Genomic DNA, 20,629 nt, shown 5'->3' with positions numbered 1-20,629 from the left:
ATCAAAGGGTACATATGCAAATTAAATTAGAGACATTGCGGGCAACAACATGGTCATATGAAACGATGGGAGTGAAGGCACTGATCACAAGAGCTTACAATCTGTGAATTTACTGTATTTAAAAAAGCACATACACCTGCTAAACATCATAAAAAGATATAGACAAAAATTTTTACCTGGAAGTTTGCTTTGTTCCAACCTTCTTTTTGAAGTGAATTTCGGAGTTCTTTGTAGCTCCAAATCATCTGCAGGACATGGGAGGCAGCTTTCACCTCTCTTGGAGACTGACTAAATAAAGTAGCAGAAAATGTCACACGTTTTAACGGCTCTTGACACCCAAGCGTATACAAAGATATGTGTCACGTGTGTGAGATTAGAAGCGATAGGACCAAGTGCAGAAGATTTTTTATATGCAGTGTACCTGGATTTGTTGATGGTGATGAGTTTTTCTATCCCCTGTGTCTGGATCAGGGATCGGGCATTTTCAGAGCTGTCTGTGACAATTTCATGGATAGTGTTCAGCACAGCCACCACAGTGTCTTCCTCCAGATTCTTAGCAGGACGTTGTTGCCCTCCAGGCAGATTTCGGACCAGCTGTCCCATGGCATAATTACCTAAAGGACAAATAAAGCAAGGTCATCACCATTCAGATACTTCAGGACACTTAGTGATAACATCACATGCAATTTTAAAATGTAGTTATTATTTATGCACTTTACATCACTGCTTCCTTATATTTAACATAAAATATTTACTAGTAAAGATTTTAAGACTATTCCCATTTCTAAGCTATCTTCTTAAATATCTATATTTTCAGCCTTGGCTTCTCTAGCGCTGCTCCGAAACCTGGCAACTACCTTTTCATCTGATGGGAATGTAATGCATAGACAAATGAAAAATGTCCTCTACATCAATACAGATTAAATGTCAGCCTCTAAATATGCATCAGCCACATAAAGGCCCCATTTCTGTATAACTGTAAATAAAGCAGAGGCAGATTCTAAAGAGAACAGGACAACATACTAATAAGAGTGTCACTTGCTGATTACCATGTAGCAATGCTTCCCGTAATTACCGTACGTTTACCTCACTAATCTACCAGCTTCCTCAGCTAGGACATGACATTTCCACTATTTTATGTACACTGACCCGTCAACCTATAAAAAAAAAAAATCTCCTCCAAAGTCGTGTGAAAATTACCAAAAATCTGTTATTTTTTCCCTGAGAGGAATCAGACACAAAGGCTTGATCCCAGGTGTCACTTTAGATTCCGATATATTACGTATTAGAACCACAGTCTGGTATCAGATTAAAGAAAAGAATTGTCTGTTTCAAAACTCAACAAGCTTGTGGTTCTATGAAAACCAAAAAAATACAGAGATACAGGCAGGTTAAAGGGCTTTGGTTTGGATGAATTTCATAAAAAGAACACGTGACTTGTCTCTGCTGCAGACTCCTCAGCTCTCAGCCCCCACCTTTGTGCTCATGTACAGAAACTTCACAGAGCTCACAGCCAGACGAGCTGACATCAGTGGGAGAAGGAGGAGCTTTAAAAGCTACTAGTGTCATGGGGTAAAAGCTGCTGTCAGGTTCCATTTAATCTGACTTTCATACAAATGTTGATGATATAGAAGTATACTAATCAAGTAATAAATTAAATAAAAACCTTATGGAAAACCAACATTAGAATGTATGGACTGCCAAACACACTCATAGACTATTAAAACCAACAGAAAGAAGAGCACATACCAATCAAGTCTTTGTTACGTCTGTCCATAGAAAGATTCCTCAGAGCTATAGCTACAGCCCTTACTACTTTGTCGGAGTCGGACTGAAGCAATTCAACGAGCACTGGAAGACCTCTCTCTTTTCGGACTGTAGCGCGGATATAAGTCGACCACTGAAAAGCAAGAATAACATATCAGGACAATCTACAGAAAAAAACTGAAATGGATTGTGTAATGATTGATGCCGGTTTTTACACTTTACATGACATCTCAGTGTCTAATACAATACAGTAAGCGTCAAGAAACCTCACAAATTACTACACAGCGAAAAGAATGTTATTGTGTTCTATGAAAAGTACATGAAAAAGTTTAGATGTGCTTAATGTTTGTACATACATTACTACATAGACAAAATAGTTCTTGCGTTACTATATTAAAGGGGTATTCCAGGAATCAGCATAATTCATATACAAATGGGTACTCAAAATATAAGCTAATGTGTAATTAGTTGTTATTTAAAATTTTGCTCCCAAAAAAGCTGGTGGCATAAACTGTAATGAAGAATTAAAATGCTACTGGTATAGCACTACTACAGCATCTCATCATGTGTGTCAGTGTATATATAGCACTACTACAGCATCTCATCATGTGTGTCAGTGTATATATAGCACTACTACAGCATCTCATCATGTGTGTCAGTGTATATATAGCACTACTACAGCATCTCATCATCATGTGTGTCAGTGTATATATAGCACTACTACAGCATCTCATCATCATGTGTGTCAGTGTATATATAGCACTACTACAGCATCTCATCATCATGTGTGTCAGTGTATATATAGCACTACTACAGCATCTCATCATGTGTGTCAGTGTATATATAGCACTACTACAGCATCTCATCACCATGTATGTCAGTGTATATATAGCACTACTACAGCATCTCATCATGTGTGTCAGTGTATATATAGCACTACTACAGCATCTCATCATGTGTGTCAGTGTATATATAGCACTACTACAGCATCTCATCACCATGTATGTCAGTGTATATATAGCACTACTACAGTATCTCATCACCATGTATGTCAGTGTATATATAGCACTACTACAGCATCTCATCATCATGTGTGTCAATGTATATATAGCACTACTACAGCATCTCATCATCATGTGTGTCAGTGTATATATAGCACTACTACAGCATCTCATCATATGTGCCAGTGTATATATAGCACTACTACAGCATCTCATCATCATGCGTGTCAGTGTATATATAGCACTACTACAGCATCTCATCATATGTGTCAGTGTATATATAGCACTACTACAGCATCTCATCATGTGTGTCAGTGTATATATAGCACTACTACAGCATCTCATCATGTGTGTCAGTGTATATATAGCACTACTACAGCATCTCATCATCATGTGTGTCAGTGTATATATAGCACTACTACAGCATCTCATCATCATGTGTGTCAGTGTATATATAGCACTACTACAGCATCTCATCATGTGTGTCAGTGTATATATAGCTCTACTACAGCATCTCATCATCATGTGTGTCAATGTATATATAGCACTACTACAGCATCTCATCATCATGTGTGTCAGTGTATATATAGCACTACTACAGCATCTCATCATATGTGCCAGTGTATATATAGCACTACTACAGCATCTCATCATCATGCGTGTCAGTGTATATATAGCACTACTACAGCATCTCATCATCATGTGTGTCAGTGTATATATAGCACTACTACAGCATCTCATCATGTGTGTCAGTGTATATATAGCACTACTACAGCATCTCATCACCATGTATGTCAGTGTATATATAGCACTACTACAGTATCTCATCACCATGTATGTCAGTGTATATATAGCACTACTACAGCATCTCATCATCATGTGTTTCAATGTATATATAGCACTACTACAGCATCTCATCATCATGTGTGTCAGTGTATATATAGCACTACTACAGCATCTCATCATATGTGCCAGTGTATATATAGCACTACTACAGCATCTCATCATCATGCGTGTCAGTGTATATATAGCACTACTACAGCATCTCATCATCATGTGTGTCAGTGTATATATAGCACTACTACAGCATCTCATCATGTGTGTCAGTGTATATATAGCACTACTACAGTATCTCATCATGTGTGTCAGTGTATATATAGCACTACTACAGCATCTCATCATGTGTGTCAGTGTGTATATATAGCACTACTACAGCATCTCATCATGTGTGTCAGTGTATATATAGCACTACTACAGCATCTCATCATCATGTGTGTCAGTGTATATATAGCACTACTACAGCATCTCATCATCATGTGTGTCAGTGTATATATAGCACTACTACAGCATCTCATCATGTGTGTCAGTGTATATATAGCACTACTACAGCATCTCATCATGTGTGTCAGTGTATATATAGCACTACTACAGCATCTCATCATGTGTGTCAGTGTATATATAGCACTACTACAGCATCTCATCATGTGTGTCAGTGTATATATAGCACTACTACAGCATCTCATCATGTGTGTCAGTGTATATATAGCACTACTACAGCATCTCATCACCATGTATGTCAGTGTATATATAGCACTACTACAGCATCTCATCATGTGTGTCAGTGTATATATAGCACTACTACAGCATCTCATCACCATGTGTGTCAGTGTATATATAGCACTACTACAGCATCTCATCACCATGTGTGTCAGTGTATACATAGCACTACTACAGCATCTCATCATCATGTGTGTCAGTGTATATATAGCACTACTACAGCATCTCATCATGTGTGTTAGTGTATATATAGCACTACTACAGCATCTCATCATCATATGTGTCAGTGTATATATAGAACTACTACAGCATCTCATCATGTGTGTCAGTGTATATATAGCACTACTACAGCATCTCATCATATGTGCCAGTGTATATATAGCACTACTACAGCATCTCATCATGTGTGTCAGTGTATATATAGCACTACTACAGCATCTCATCACCATGTGTGTCAGTGTATATATAGCACGACTACAGCATCTCATCACCATGTGTGTCAGTGTATATATAGCACTACTACAGCATCTCATCATGTGTGTCAGTGTATATATAGCTCTACTACAGCATCTCATCATGTGTGTCAGTGTATATATAGCACTACTACAGCATCTCATCATCATGTGTGTCAGTGTATATATAGCACTACTACAGCATCTCATCATGTGTGTCAGTGTATATATAGCTCTACTACAGCATCTCATCATCATGTGTGTCAGTGTATATATAGCACTACTACAGCATCTCATCATCATGTGTGTCAGTGTATATATAGCACTACTACAGCATCTCATCATGTGTGTCAGTGTATATATAGCTCTACTACAGCATCTCATCATGTGTGTCAGTGTATATATAGCACTACTACAGCATCTCATCATCATGTGTGTCAGTGTATATATAGCACTACTACAGCATCTCATCATCATGTGTGTCAGTATATATATATAGCACGACTACAGCATCTCATCATGTGTGTCAGTATATATATAGCACTACTACAGCATCTCATGTGTGTCAGTGTATATATAGCACTACTACAGCATCTCATCATGTGTGTCAGTGTATATATAGCACTACTACAGCATCTCATCATCATGTGTGTCAGTGTATATATAGCACGACTACAGCATCTCATCATCATGTGTGTCAGTGTATATATAGCACTACTACAGCATCTCATCACCATGTGTGTCAGTGTATATATAGCACGACTACAGCATCTCATCACCATGTGTGTCAGTGTATATATAGCACTACTACAGCATCTCATCATGTGTGTCAGTGTATATATAGCTCTACTACAGCATCTCATCATGTGTGTCAGTGTATATATAGCACTACTACAGCATCTCATCATCATGTGTGTCAGTGTATATATAGCACTACTACAGCATCTCATCATGTGTGTCAGTGTATATATAGCTCTACTACAGCATCTCATCATCATGTGTGTCAGTGTATATATAGCACTACTACAGCATCTCATCATCATGTGTGTCAGTGTATATATAGCACTACTACAGCATCTCATCATGTGTGTCAGTGTATATATAGCTCTACTACAGCATCTCATCATGTGTGTCAGTGTATATATAGCACTACTACAGCATCTCATCATCATGTGTGTCAGTGTATATATAGCACTACTACAGCATCTCATCATCATGTGTGTCAGTATATATATATAGCACGACTACAGCATCTCATCATGTGTGTCAGTATATATATAGCACTACTACAGCATCTCATGTGTGTCAGTGTATATATAGCACTACTACAGCATCTCATCATGTGTGTCAGTGTATATATAGCACTACTACAGCATCTCATCATCATGTGTGTCAGTGTATATATAGCACGACTACAGCATCTCATCATCATGTGTGTCAGTGTATATATAGCACTACTACAGCATCTCATCACCATGTGTGTCAGTGTATACATAGCACTACTACAGCATCTCATCATCATGTGTGTCAGTGTATATATAGCACTACTACAGCATCTCATCATCATGTGTGTCAGTGTATATATAGCACTACTACAGCATCTCATCATCATGTGTGTCAGTGTATATATAGAACTACTACAGCATCTCATCATGTGTGTCAGTGTATATATAGCACTACTACAGCATCTCATCATATGTGCCAGTGTATATATAGCACGACTACAGCATCTCATCACCATGTGTGTCAGTGTATATATAGCACGACTACAGCATCTCATCACCATGTGTGTCAGTGTATATATAGCACTACTACAGCATCTCATCATGTGTGTCAGTGTATATATAGCTCTACTACAGCATCTCATCATGTGTGTCAGTGTATATATAGCACTACTACAGCATCTCATCATCATGTGTGTCAGTGTATATATAGCACTACTACAGCATCTCATCATGTGTGTCAGTGTATATATAGCTCTACTACAGCATCTCATCATCATGTGTGTCAGTTTATTTATAGCACTACTACAGCATCTCATCATCATGTGTGTCAGTGTATATATAGCACTACTACAGAATCTCATCATGTGTGTCAGTGTATATATAGCACTACTACAGCATCTCATCATGTGTGTCAGTGTATATATAGCTCTACTACAGCATCTCATCATGTGTGTCAGTGTATATATAGCACTACTACAGCATCTCATCATCATGTGTGTCAGTGTATATATAGCACTACTACAGCATCTCATCATCATGTGTGTCAGTATATATATATAGCACGACTACAGCATCTCATCATGTGTGTCAGTGTATATATAGCACTACTACAGCATCTCATGTGTGTCAGTGTATATATAGCACTACTACAGCATCTCATCATGTGTGTCAGTGTATATATAGCACTACTACAGCATCTCATCATCATGCGTGTCAGTGTATATATAGCACTACTACAGCAACTCATCATCATGTGTGTCAGTGTATATATAGCACTACTACAGCATCTCATCATCATGTGTGTCAGTGTATATATAGCACGACTACAGCATCTCATCATCATGTGTGTCAGTGTATATATAGCACTACTACAGCATCTCATCACCATGTGTGTCAGTGTATATATAGCACTACTACAGCATCTCATCATGTGTGTTAGTGTATATATAGCACTACTACAGCATCTCATCATGTGTGTCAGTGTATATATAGCACTACTACAGCATCTCATCATGTGTGTCAGTGTATATATAGCACTACTACAGCATCTCATCATGTGTGTCAGTGTATATATAGCACTACTACAGCATCTCATCATGTGTGTCAGTGTATATATAGCACTACTACAGCATCTCATCATGTGTGTCAGTGTATATATAGCACTACTACAGCATCTCATCATGTGTGTCAGTGTATATATAGCACTACTACAGCATCTCATCATGTGTGTCAGTGTATATATAGCACTACTACAGAATCTCATCATGTGTGTCAGTGTATATATAGCACTACTACAGCATCTCATCATGTGTGTCAGTGTATATATAGCACTACTACAGCATCTCATCACCATATGTGTCAGTGCATATATAGCACTACTACAGCATCTCATCATCATATGTGTCAGTGTATATATAGCACTACTACAGCATCTCATCACCATATGTGTCAGTGTATATATAGCACTACTACAGCATCTCATCATCATGTGTGTCAGTGTATATATAGCACTACTACAGCATCTCATCATCATATGTGTCAGTGTATATATAGCACTACTACAGCATCTCATCATGTGTGTCAGTGTATATATAGCACTACTACAGCATCTCATCATATGTGTCAGTGTAAAGAACTATAAAAATAAAGAACACAAGTAACACAATGTTCAGAACACTGTTACTATTAGTTGCGGCAAAGTCTGTTGAAGTTTGATGTTTTGCTTTAAATACAGTAAAACATGAGTCCAAGCAGAGCAAAAAAGTTGAATAGAGGAAAAAACTTTGAATAAAAAGGCATATAAGATTGCTAACTGATCAGCCATAGAAAGTGACCAGCAGCTGTCTATGAGTTAGACGTGTAAAGTGGCCACTTACGGTCCAGTTGCCAGCACTCAGATTCTGCAGGGCTCCAGCTGCTGCCTCTAAAGTGTTGTAATTTTGGCTTTCTGTCAGTATAGATAAGTAGAGGCGCACAACTTCTGGCTGGTACAACAGTTCAAATCCTGCAATGAAAAATAATAATTACCCAGATAATCTATCACAAAATTTAGTAATACATATGACAATAGCAGTGAAAACATTGATATTAAGCTTCTCTCTTTTATTGATTATGGGCAGAATGGGGAGAATGTGTGGATTCAGAAAATCCTAAATAACTACTGGTTGACATAGAAAATTTAATGATGATGTAAAGGTTTCAATGATGTGAGACCTATTATATGATACTTTTTGAAAAATACATTAAAATAAAACTGGAATATAGGCAAAAACGTATTATGTATGCAGATTTCTCTCCCTGTAACATTCTCCCATGTGATTTGCACCCTAAATAGATCTCAATAAAAGGTATGTACATCCCAGCAGCCACATGAGGGCAGTAGAAGCACTGCTATCCCTCTTCTCAAGGTCACAGCCAAGGAAACTAATGTACTTAGCTGCTTTAAAAAAAAATTCCAGCGTTACCACTTTTATCACATAAAGCACCATAAAGTATACCAGTGCCTTACTGCTAATACTAAAAACACAAAGACTGAACTCTCCACAACACAATCTATTATGGAGGAGGCGTACAGAATAAAACCCACACACAACTTATTTCAGGCAAAGGACAAAGGTTTGCAATAGCCAAAGCAACTATAACCTGACTCTAATGGGAGCCATTTATCTAAGCCACAACACAAGCTGTTGGACTTAGCCTAATAGCTCTAACAAATTGTAAGCAACCACTATGATACACTAATGCATTACAGAGATGCCTTCATCCAGTGTCCTAATTAACTAAGTACCAACATATTCATAAGCTGTGCATAGAGACTGTAGTCTTATAAACATATACCCACCAGGTGGAAAGGGGTTTACAACTTAGGCTTCATTCACACACATGTATGGGGGACATATATACACTTCTATGGGCTCACGGCACCATACTGGAGTGGTACGGTGCAGCACACGTGCGGCACCGTACCACTCCATGGCCCGTAGCTACAGTGCGGCGGGCAACAGCAGTGTGCATGTAGCCTTATAGTTGCTTCCTATAATAGTTGCTTCCATCTCCCAAATGATCTTGCTTCCTAGGGTTCTGTAATGTTTGGAAAGCTTATAAAATACTGTACACAATGGTGTGTTCACTGGTGTAGATAACATGGCAGAAGGGATGCAAGCACCGGTAATCTGGCATTGCTGGTATGATATAACCATACATCAGCATTGGTGGCCTACAAGAAAGTGTTTAATTTATATATATATTTGGAACAATAAAAGCAAAAGCAGAGTAACACAGGCCCCTTTCACCACGAACATGGTGATTACATTTTATCAAACAAAATGATGCAGGTATTGTATTCGGATATACTGTTGTAGTAGTTAACCCCTGTAGAAAGGGGGGCAAGGTAACAAATCCTGCATTCCTCACTGCATTTTTTTTATCGGACCTTTTAAATCAATTTGTTTAAAGGGGTTGCCCACTTTCAGCAAATAACTGATATAGTTTATATAGTGAAAAGTTCTACAATTTTTCAATATACTCTCTGTATCAATTCCTAAGAGTTTTTTTTCAAGATCTCTGCTTGCTGTCATTCTACAGAAAGTTTCTGGGGCAGATTTATCAAGCTGTCTGAAAATCAGAATATTCTTAGTTGCCCATGGCAACCAATTACAGCTCAGCTTTCATTTTACCAGTGCTCAAGAATATTTCAAAGGGGAGCTGTGATAGGTTGCCATGGGCAACTAGAAATATTCTGATTTTCAGACAGCTTGATAAATCTTTCAGTTGACAGAAATCTGTCCACATCAGAAATCATGTGATATAATGAGCCGTGCACCTGGGACCTTTTTTATCCACAGGAAGTAAACAATGAAGCTCTTGAAAAAATTTTTTAAGAATTGATACGATATATTGGAAAACATTAATTTTATTTTCTAAAAGTGCACAACTCCTTTATTTCCATAAATTACATTTGGTGATAAAAGTAAACTTTGTAATGTATTTAATTAATTAAAAAACCTACATTGATCTATTTTCCCTCCCCCCTCTTCTTCTAATAAGGGGAGATTTTTATGTGTTTGCCTTCTAAGAACCTACAAAAAATCTGTACGACAGTACGAATCTGCAGACTGTTAGGTAGCAGTCCTGAAGAGCTGTGCAACATTCCTTTGTGTATGCATTGATTGTGGCAGCAGGACTGTGAAATTTGGATTTATATTCCAGGTTTGGGAGACTGTCCACAAACTGCTCTGCTTTTAGCTCTCTGCATTCAGACTACGGCACAGACCCTCCCATCTTCTTTGAGTAAGCAGGAGGGAGAGGTTGTGGAGCAGTTTTACTAAAGAGATCTCAAAGGTAGAGCTCTCTAGTGCACCAAGACCATCTTCAAATGCTAAAATACAAATAAATTGTTCAGATTCTTGCTGCTACAATGCTGCTATGATTAAACAGCTATGCAAGGCCAATACCCTTACTGATACCCTACCCCAGTGATGGCGAACCTTTTGGAGACAGAGTGCCCAAGCTACAACAGAAACCCACTTATATGTCACAAAGTGCCAGCATGACAAATTAAGCGGTAACTTATTGATCCCTGCTGTATCACAGGTTTCAATTGTATTGGAGTCCTGAGTTCACCAATACAATAGAAAGATGATGGAAAAATTTGGATTGTATCTTCCCTCCAGGGTACTCTGGAGAGTAAGAATCAGGGGACCCAGAACAGGAGCTCCAATGACAATCCATCTCTATCGGCACCGTCTCGCTCCTTCTGTAGTCCTGGCAGCTAAATAGCGCAGAGCATGGCATGTCCCGGGCTGTATTGGATCACAGGAGAAAACCTTGAGTCCTAGCTGCCAAAGTCTGAGTTGGGGTGAAGGCCTGAGTGCCCACAGAAAGGGGTTCGCAGTGCCATAGGTTCGCCACCACTGCCCTACCCAATACCCCAAATTATTATTATTATAATTTATAATTATTTTAAAGTGAAATACTGTCCAGATCTTTAGGGAGTTAAGGAATTAGAAGATTTAGCAGCTTCTTATCTGCCTGCTCTCTGTGTTCATTTACATACATTGGGGGAAATCTATTAAGAATGGCATAGATTAGACCAGGTGGAGATTTCAGATATAGTAAATACATGCCATTTTTCACATTAAAAAATGTCGATTTTGAGGCTTTTTACACGGCTTCTGTAATGTTAAATTCCCTGCATGTATGAGGTTCCTGGTGTAGATTTTTGCTATAACGTACACAAGTATATTTGTACAGGCCATAGTAAACTTAGTAGGCAGGGGCACCCGTCTGGTGTAAAAGGCTAGTGGCAAGAGGGGGAAAAAGTTACAATTTCCTGGCCAGCGCCAGGGACTGGTACTTTTTTATGCCTTGTACACTAGAAAAGAAGACATGACATATATTCCCCAATCAGAGGTTCAGAAGAAAGTGGGTGAAAAACTAGCATTTATCTTTGATAAAACAAAATGCAAACTTTAATATTACAGACTTTAATATATAATGGTAAGATTATTATAAAGCTAAACAATGAAAACAAAGGCCTGTACTCCACACGTATCTAACCGAGGAAGTGCATGTGTTTTTAAGACTAGTCTTTCCCACTGGCTCTGTCTGAAGGCAGTTCATTGCTATTGTTTGTGTACATAGACATGGAACCATTCCCCAGCCTCACATATTTGGGCAAGGAGCCACAAAAACAATATTGTTTTTACTCAGACCTCAAGTGAATGAGAACTCAAGCAGCAGAAGGGTTAATATTCCAGCTGCTAAGTAGATCAGATTCTAAGATTATAATTATTAGCACTCCTTTTCTATTCTCTGCCTGTCCCTAATAGAAAGAAACAAACAACATTCTGGTGCAGGATTTGCGTGACACTTCCAAGCGTTTTAACCCCGAGATGACCGAGCAACTTCACTTACATCGTTTACATCAAAATAACAGTATGAGGGCTTAACTTTTGCATTACAAGCTGCAGTATTTGAAGGCATGAATTTGAGGAAGACAATTGATTAACTTTTTAGGCCCCTTTCACACTTGCGTTTTTCTGCGCGTGCTTTTGACGTGCAGAACTTGCATTGCACTCTGACCCATTGTAACCAATGGGTCTTTTCAGACTTGCATTTTTTTTCACGCAAACACGCGCGGTTTTTTTTAAGGCGCGTTTAAATCTCGACATGCTCTACTTTTGCAAGTCACGCGCGTGAAAAAACGCACCATACAAGTCTATGGAGATGCATCAGAAACGCATTGCACTCTGAGACACTTGCAAGTGCAATGCGTTTTTCACGCATCAATTGCCATAGAAAAGATAGAGTTCAGCCCTGAGTCCACGCATTGAAATTGCATTGAAATTGCATCAAAAACGCGTGTGAAAAACTGAGACACTGAACAAACTCTGACTGAAAACTGATTGCACTCTGATGCAAAATGTGCGTTTTTCACTGACCAAACACTGATCGCTCCCTGATTAAACTCTGACGTGAAATGCAACGCGAGTGTGGAAGGGGCCTTAACCTGTCTCCTTGGAAATCCAACAGAAAAAGAAAGAAATTCCACCATTGCCTTTTTACACTTAAAGTTTTGCCATTGACATGTGACTTACAATACATGGTAAATGTATTCTCCCCCTTTTTCCTATAGTCTCTTGTGATTGGGGCCCTCACTCCTTTTGTATCATATGAATGTTTGTGCTATGTCAGGTTTTATTTTATTTGTTTATGTCCCTTATGATTTGTAAAGCGCTACAGAATATGATGATGCTATATAAATAAATATCATTATTAATTATTTTGGTGCTGTTTTCCAAGACTTGGATTTTATTATTATTTGTTGGTCAATGGTATTTTTTAAAGGGTCTTCCTGGACATTTTGAATTTCGGTACACGTTTTATAACGGATCTCAAAATTTTCAAGACATCCACCATGTTATTATTATTTTGGGATACAGGACAGGTAACATGTATATTTGTTTATTTAAACACGTGTTATATGGACAGAGGGCGATTTTAATTTACTTTTTCTTTTTTAACACATACAATTTTATCTGTTCACTAAAATTTGAGGCCCCCTAGGTTGTTCAAACCCTAGGGGTTCTGATCACTTATACAATAACTGTATTGCAGAGTATTACAGTCTGTTTATTGTGGCAACTGATTGTCGCCAACTGATGACATCACATGTCATCAGCCCCAATATGCTGCAGCCCATGTGTTGGATGTGTATAGGAGCCGCTTTCAGACTAAAGCAAATTAGATAATCAGAGGCGTCTGGTGTATAATACAGCAGTCCTCTGTCCTGTATGGTGAAGGCCAAGTCAATGATCCTTCACCATAAACCTTTGACAAACTGTCAAGGTTAAAAGGACTTGTTTCTTATTTACAATATAAGGATTTGTTTTCCTACCAAAATGTGAAAGAGTATACAGAGTAAACAACTGGGTTGTTTTCTCCTTCATCGCTTCCTATTTTTAGAAATTATTAAATGCATTAATTAACTTGAGTCTCACTGGAGCAGCCCAAGTTCTCTGCTTCTCCCAAGCAGCATGTCAATGATGAAGATATAAAATAGCCTTATATAGCTGCAGCTATATAACGATCTTTGGACTGCACAGAATTTTTAGTTTTATGGTATTTGCTTCCAAAAAAGACAAACTGCAACAAATTATCCTGTCAGCTCTAAGCATATGGTCTGTGGGTGAAGTGCCCTACATCATAAGCATATCTTCTGAAGAAAACCTGGGTCCTGATTGAAAAGAAATGTTCAATTCAACTGAAATGCAGATGAGTATATTGTTTTACCACGGATGTGGCTACAAGGTCTTTTGCTCAGATTCACTGACCAGCAGCTTCCACTTCCACGAATGACAATGCCCCCTGCTCCATCTGTAAAACTAGGGTTTCCAGAGGCCCCAGTGTTATGCCCATGGTGCACACTACTGCTTAGGATATAGATTCCATGAAAGTTGTAGAAAGCTTGTATTGCAGGCCAATCTACAAGGACAAAGATTTCGTTTGTATATGACGCATAAAGATCATGTGACAATATGACCACGAGACAATAAAGACCATTGTTCGTTTGCTAGATGCTTTTTGTACCCAAAGCTCATACACATGGCAGTGGCCTTTGCACAAAAGAAGGGATTTATCATACTGGCGCATGGGGCCCAGGGTGTGTTGTTAACCTCTTCTATAGGGACCTGTAGCTAGTGCACAAGAGTGAGACAGGAGCACCCCTTGCCAACCCAATCGGTGGGAAAGGCCCATTTCACACTCCTGCATAGAGATATAGCCGCCAAGAATTACAACAATTTCATGACTTGTAAGCCAGAAAACTGGAGTACAAGTTTTGACAAATCACCAAAGTGTGAAAAGCAGTCTGCACTGCTTCACCGTATGGAGTCACACAATATTAGCGCATTACCTTACAGGTTACATTGAAGAAGAATAGTTCCCATGTGATATCCAGAAGTCATGTATCTGCACTACTAACATGTGAATCATACAAGATATCCTTCCAATGATCTTATGAGATTAGCTTCAGAAATCCCATCGGTATACTGCTCCTGTGTGGGGTGTTAGAGGCACAATGTGATGTAAAGAAAAGTGGCAATGTGTTTCGTGAATAGAAGCACAGGGGCATCATTATCGTGGTTTACAGAAAGCAAGGGGTCTCCTTACAGTAGCTGTAGTGCGGCTAGCATCAGTCAGCAGGGGCCCCGCGGCATACAGTTTCCATAGTTACCACATCACTAAACAGTAAAGAAATACCATATAGTGGACTATTTTCCCATAACCCAGCAAATACAATGCAAAGTAGAAGTGCTGGGAATAGATCTGTGTGCCTTCCTAATGATAGAAGGTTACAGAAAAGATCATACACACTATGTAAGGCTTAAATTACCTGGTTTCCATTTCCAGAAAAAAATTGCTTCTTGTTTATATGAGGCAGTGTCTGCGTATATAAAAGATTAGCCAGACATCCCTGAATGGCGTTAACTATAATAAACTTTGCTGGCACAATGTGAAATATGCAAGAATGTCAGAGCTGGGGGCAGTAAGGGGTTAGAATATTATCCCCCTAAGATCTGTACAGAAATATGAACTGCATTCTCCACTCAGTATATTTGGTGCAGTGCAGCAGGGGTGATCTACAGAGACTGTATACCCCACAATGTCATCAATCGCTGAGGATAGCAACGCCTTAGAGTGGGTGAATATTTCTAACTGATCGTTCAGCATGCGGAATGATAAGCCACTGGTTAAAGAGATTAAAAAATATTCTGATTAAAATAACAAGAAGAGGATACAAGGGCAGTGCTGATCCAGGTACATAGCTGCATGCCTCAAAAGATTTCCAAGCGCCAACATCAAAGGCAGAGGATTCTGTGCTTAAATATGCAGAAGCGGAAGAGTGTGGTTCCCCGAGCTGCTTGTTAAATCATACTAATGCCAGCTTGATGGAACATCTGTGGAGCATTGCATTTTAACTGCCTGACCAGGTTGTAAGTTACAACCGCCAACACGCCATACCGATTTTACAGCCACACCCCGAAGACCAATAGAATCTAAAGTAAAAGCTGCATGGCTTCCCTTACAAACTGATGTTTCATGCGTCTTGCAGGATTCAACCAGAGCAGTACATCAGGGTGAAGAAAACCTCTGCTTAAAGAGGACCTGTCTGGTCGATGTGGGACCCTAAACCAACTAAAGGTCCGTTTGGACTTGTATATAAGCTTTGTGTGGCCTTATTAAAAAAACAAATATTTATAGTTACCTGGATTGTGAGAGTCTGATGAGGCACATCGGACTCACATCAGCAGATCCCGGCTTCACTGCGGATGTACCGTACCTAAAGCATTTGCACAGTGAAGCTGAGGTGTACTACGCCTGCTTCACTAACCGCAATGTGCAGGTGCCGAGAACTCTGGATGAGTGAAAGTTCCCTTTAAACTCAGGGTTAAAATCAGTCAAGTGATATACTATATCCTTACACCACTTTTTTAACCTGACAAATATGGTGAAAATTTCATGGCCTTTTATACATTGGCTGACATCCCCAACTGAAAGAAGGAAACAGGCGCACCAGCAAGAAAATAGAGGTCACAGTGCTTCTTTGCATTCTGCCTCTACTTATGGCTAAAACTCTATGTAAGTGTGTGTAGTAAGTACACCATTATTCTCCAGCACCTAGGTTGACACTATCGCAGGTCCTGCTGTCTATAAGGAAATAGCAACTGTATGTAGATATCATTTTTAGAGGTGTTGCACCAGTGATTCACTGTGACAATAAAACAGGTCCTAGAGCAGTGATGGCAAACCTTTTAGACACCAAGTGCCCAAACTACAACCAAAATCCACATGTTTTTCGCCAAATGCCAATGTGACAATTTGAGCAGTAACTTATATAGTTACTAAGTAATAATTAGTCACTAGTATAATAAGGACCATGCTAGGACACAAAAAACTGTTCAGAACATATATCTTTTTATAGAAACCATGTGGAAAATGAATATTGCGGCAGTATCTGTGAACCACTGGATTCTAAGAATGATACTTTTTGTATTTTTAAATACAAAATGTTCCCATTTTTACATACAAGTTAAATTATATCCTAGTCTGCAAAAAGAAAAGAGTTCTCCCCTTCATATTCTACAAAGAGTAAGGGTAATTGGTGGAAGCCAGTGAGTCCAAGCTCTTTGCTACAATTGCTACATGATGCACAGTGAGAGAGGATAATATAATGCATTAGTTAAACCATAAATCAGAAACAACAGCACAAGAAAGATTCTAAACAATACCAGTAAATCTTTATCAAGTACGGTATATGAGATGGCAATAGTTAAAATGTAAAAGCCTGTTTAGTGAAGGAAGGTCCATTGGGAAAATCTCAACTTAGGTAACCACTCATCTAGGACTCACCCTGTTGGACAGCATGTCGGAAGAGTAGGGCATATTGCTGTGAATTATGAATGACTATATGGATAGGTGAACTTTGTACTGTTGACAAGTAATGCTTCATGTTTCTAATGGGAATTAACCATGGTAATGTAATGTTGGTCTGCTTAGATCCACAATGACACTAGAGAAGTAATCGGATACCCAGAGGAGTAAATGAACTGATTGAGACCATAAAGAAATGTTCTGATGCTTTATTTATAATACATGAGTAACTGTTATGCCAAGATGTTATCCTGTAAATTATATATGGTACAATGAATCTGCTGTGCAATCTAGAAGTTTAAGGATGACACAGTTAAGATCAGCAAGCAATGTCCTCTAAAATGTATAATCCTTGATGTGTATAATCTGCAGGGGGTACCACGTGCGATATAAATGTAATAGAATACCTTCATTAAACATTATCCTTCATGTACATTTAGGCCTTCTAGAACAGCAGCACACAATTAACAGATGACCTGAATGGATTGTCCAGGAAAGCAGCCATTACCTGGATTTTTCAGCCAGCACGGCCGATGGATACATCATGAGCTCTAAGCCTCAGGCGGCGGAAGGGTGGGCTAGGGGTCTATATCACATGCAAGTGTACAAGCACCAGCGTGTAATGAATCTCCTCCATTGTGCTCAGTAATCTTTATAGTTTTATCATAAACAATCAATTCAAGTAAGTAACGGTAGGACACAACAAGGACCACAGACAGATGCAGAAGATAGTGCTATGAACCAAATTTGTAGGTGTAAAGTTGTTACTCAGAAGTAATCCCGGACGTGGCTTGAAATCATCCAACCATACATGTCAAAAACATACAAGGGAAGGGGAGTCTATGCCCAGCCATGGGTAAGAAGAAAGGTATGAGCTCAGGATATGTTGTGCTGTGTCCAGTCACTCTTTTCTTCAGGTACCAATATTTATAAGTCGCTGAAGTGTGTAACTTTCTTACAATGACATGACACTACATAAACAGACTGAACAAAAAGCAGGCTCCTTATTAAATGTTTAACCGGGAGAATCTTTAAACAACTTTGCAGAAGAACAATAAATCTTTTATATATAAAAAACTACCTGTTCAGGAATGACCACCCAGCTCACGATCATATGACAGACAGAGAATATTCAAGAACAGATTTTTGTGATGATTTCTAAAGTTTACATTGTTGTGCAAATGTCTCTGCCCACTGTGACCTGGGTCCTGGGCAGCGGTGATGAACTGTAAGGTGTCTAATGTCTAATCCTTGTTCTTACAACAACCCAAAACTTGGAAAATCCAATTGTCATAAACAAAATTTGTCTTGAGTTGCACCTACAAAATATACCCGTTTTGACTTCAACTTAAAGGAAACCTACCATTTCAAATGGTAGGTGTAAGCTGTAAACACCGAGCACCAGCTCAGGGTGAGCTGGTGCCGGTGCTTAGTTTCGTTAGTGTTAAAACCGGGGTATCGCGGTTTTAACACTTTTTAAACTTTATAGCAGAAACTGCTTCGGCGCTGCGTGCGCACGATCGTGTGCGCGCCTACATAGGAAATGCCGCAGGCGCTGCGCACGCACGGTCGCGCGCAGCGCCGAAGCAGCTTCTGCTATAAAGTTTAAAAAGTGTTAAAACCGCGATACCCCGGTTTTAACACTAACGAAACTAAGCACCGGCACCAGCTCACCCTGAGCTGGTGCTCGGTGTTTACAGCTTACACCTACCATTTGAAATGGTAGGTTTCCTTTAAGAACAAACCTACAGAATCTTGTATGTAACTGGCGGACTGTCCGTATATTTATATAAATTCAGTACAATGAAATGAGTATAGAAGAAAAGGATTCCTGCAGGCCTGGTGAAAAGGCTACTATAAACTTCCAGCTACTCACTTTACAAATCTGTATAAAATGAGGCTGTTTTTAAGCAATTCTACCTTTATGATGAAAAAAAAAAACACAAACAGGGACAGTTCCTAATAAGGAGCTGTGGCCAAGCATGAAATGGACGTTTGGTGTGAGGCATGAAGAGACTTCAATCTCCTTTAAAGCCTGTCCTGCCGATTCCTAGCACGAGAAAATGAATTGAAACTGTTGATTCTTGGCCGTGCTCTGTCCCTGCAGCCGCCTCCCTGTGATTTAAAGATTATTTTTAGAAGGAAATTCTTGTGGTTAAAACCATTCAGCAAGGAATGAGCAATAACACTACTAGACCTTTCCATAACTCTCAGACGTCTTAATCCATGGCTTCTCCTGTCCCATAAATATATTTAGGAACAGGAAGAACTGGACACAAATCCTCACTTTAGGCTTTGTTGTACTGACAAGGAGAAGTTAAGAAATAAGAGAAACATAATTTAACAAAGATTAATAAACAATAAATCCCGGATTCCCCTGTAATAATTTTGGCTCTGGAGACCAAATACTCATGCAATCTGGTTACAGAAAGGGCACATAAAGGGACTTTGTAAATATGTATAGTAAATTATATCAAAATTATACACATGGACCTCTGTCAATATATAATCATCACTTGTGGCTGCTCATTGTTCCCGTCACAGATCACTCTTAGCATTGTGGTAGGCATTTCTTTAAAGGAAATCAACCAGTGGTATACAGTGGTTCTGAGCACCGCTACTGCAGTGCTGCTGGTAAAGGATCTCCAAGGATGAAGACCAAGAACGGTCCGTGGAGAAAAAGACTATTAAAACCCTTGGATATGGCAACCCTGTATCGCCTGAGGGAGGCGGAGGACAACTCGGGCACTCCCTATGTGCATAATTATGCACGCCTCTTACAGCTGGAAGGGCGCTTCTTCCCTCCTCCTCCCTCAGTGTGAACTGCGAAAGGCGTGTATAATTATGCATATAAGGTGGGCCCAGCTGTTCCTCATCTCTAAGGTGCTCCAGGGCTAACGTGTTCAAAGATTTTAAAAGTGTTTTTCAACAAAAACGGACCATTCCTGAAGCGACCCTTAAAGAGGACCTGTCACCCAAATTTTCGGCACTAGGAGTAAGTGGCTCCTAGTGGCTCGAACAAACGCCGCAGTGCTAGAGTGATAGCGTTACCGGAAACCTCAATATGGAGCGAGCGGAGCGGTTCAGGGAAGAGGCAGCGCCTCGGGGGGGGGGGGGGGACCGGTCCGAGGGCTGCCTCTTCCCCGAACCGCTCCACTCGCTCCATGATTACATTGTACCCCGCCACAGTGTT

General features: G+C 39.4%; 1 protein-coding gene across 7 annotated transcripts in view; it reads right to left on the bottom strand.

The window, feature by feature from the left end:
- The window catches only part of ARVCF (ARVCF delta catenin family member), a 463,598-nt gene that overhangs the window by 15,988 nt on the left and 426,981 nt on the right, over positions 1-20,629 (bottom strand). For all 7 annotated transcript variants that reach the window (XM_072144471.1, XM_072144475.1, XM_072144474.1 and 4 more), the window contains 4 exons: positions 8,379-8,506; positions 1,750-1,900; positions 422-614; positions 177-288 (listed from right to left, as the gene is read on the bottom strand). In XM_072144471.1, the coding sequence (XP_072000572.1) occupies positions 177-288; positions 422-614; positions 1,750-1,900; positions 8,379-8,506 (584 nt within the window). The remainder of the gene's footprint in view (positions 1-176; positions 289-421; positions 615-1,749; positions 1,901-8,378; positions 8,507-20,629) is intronic.

This window comes from Engystomops pustulosus, chromosome 1, assembly GCF_040894005.1.
Source record: "Engystomops pustulosus chromosome 1, aEngPut4.maternal, whole genome shotgun sequence".
NCBI lineage: Eukaryota > Metazoa > Chordata > Amphibia > Anura > Leptodactylidae > Engystomops > Engystomops pustulosus.
This window is presented reverse-complemented; position numbering and strand designations above follow the sequence as displayed.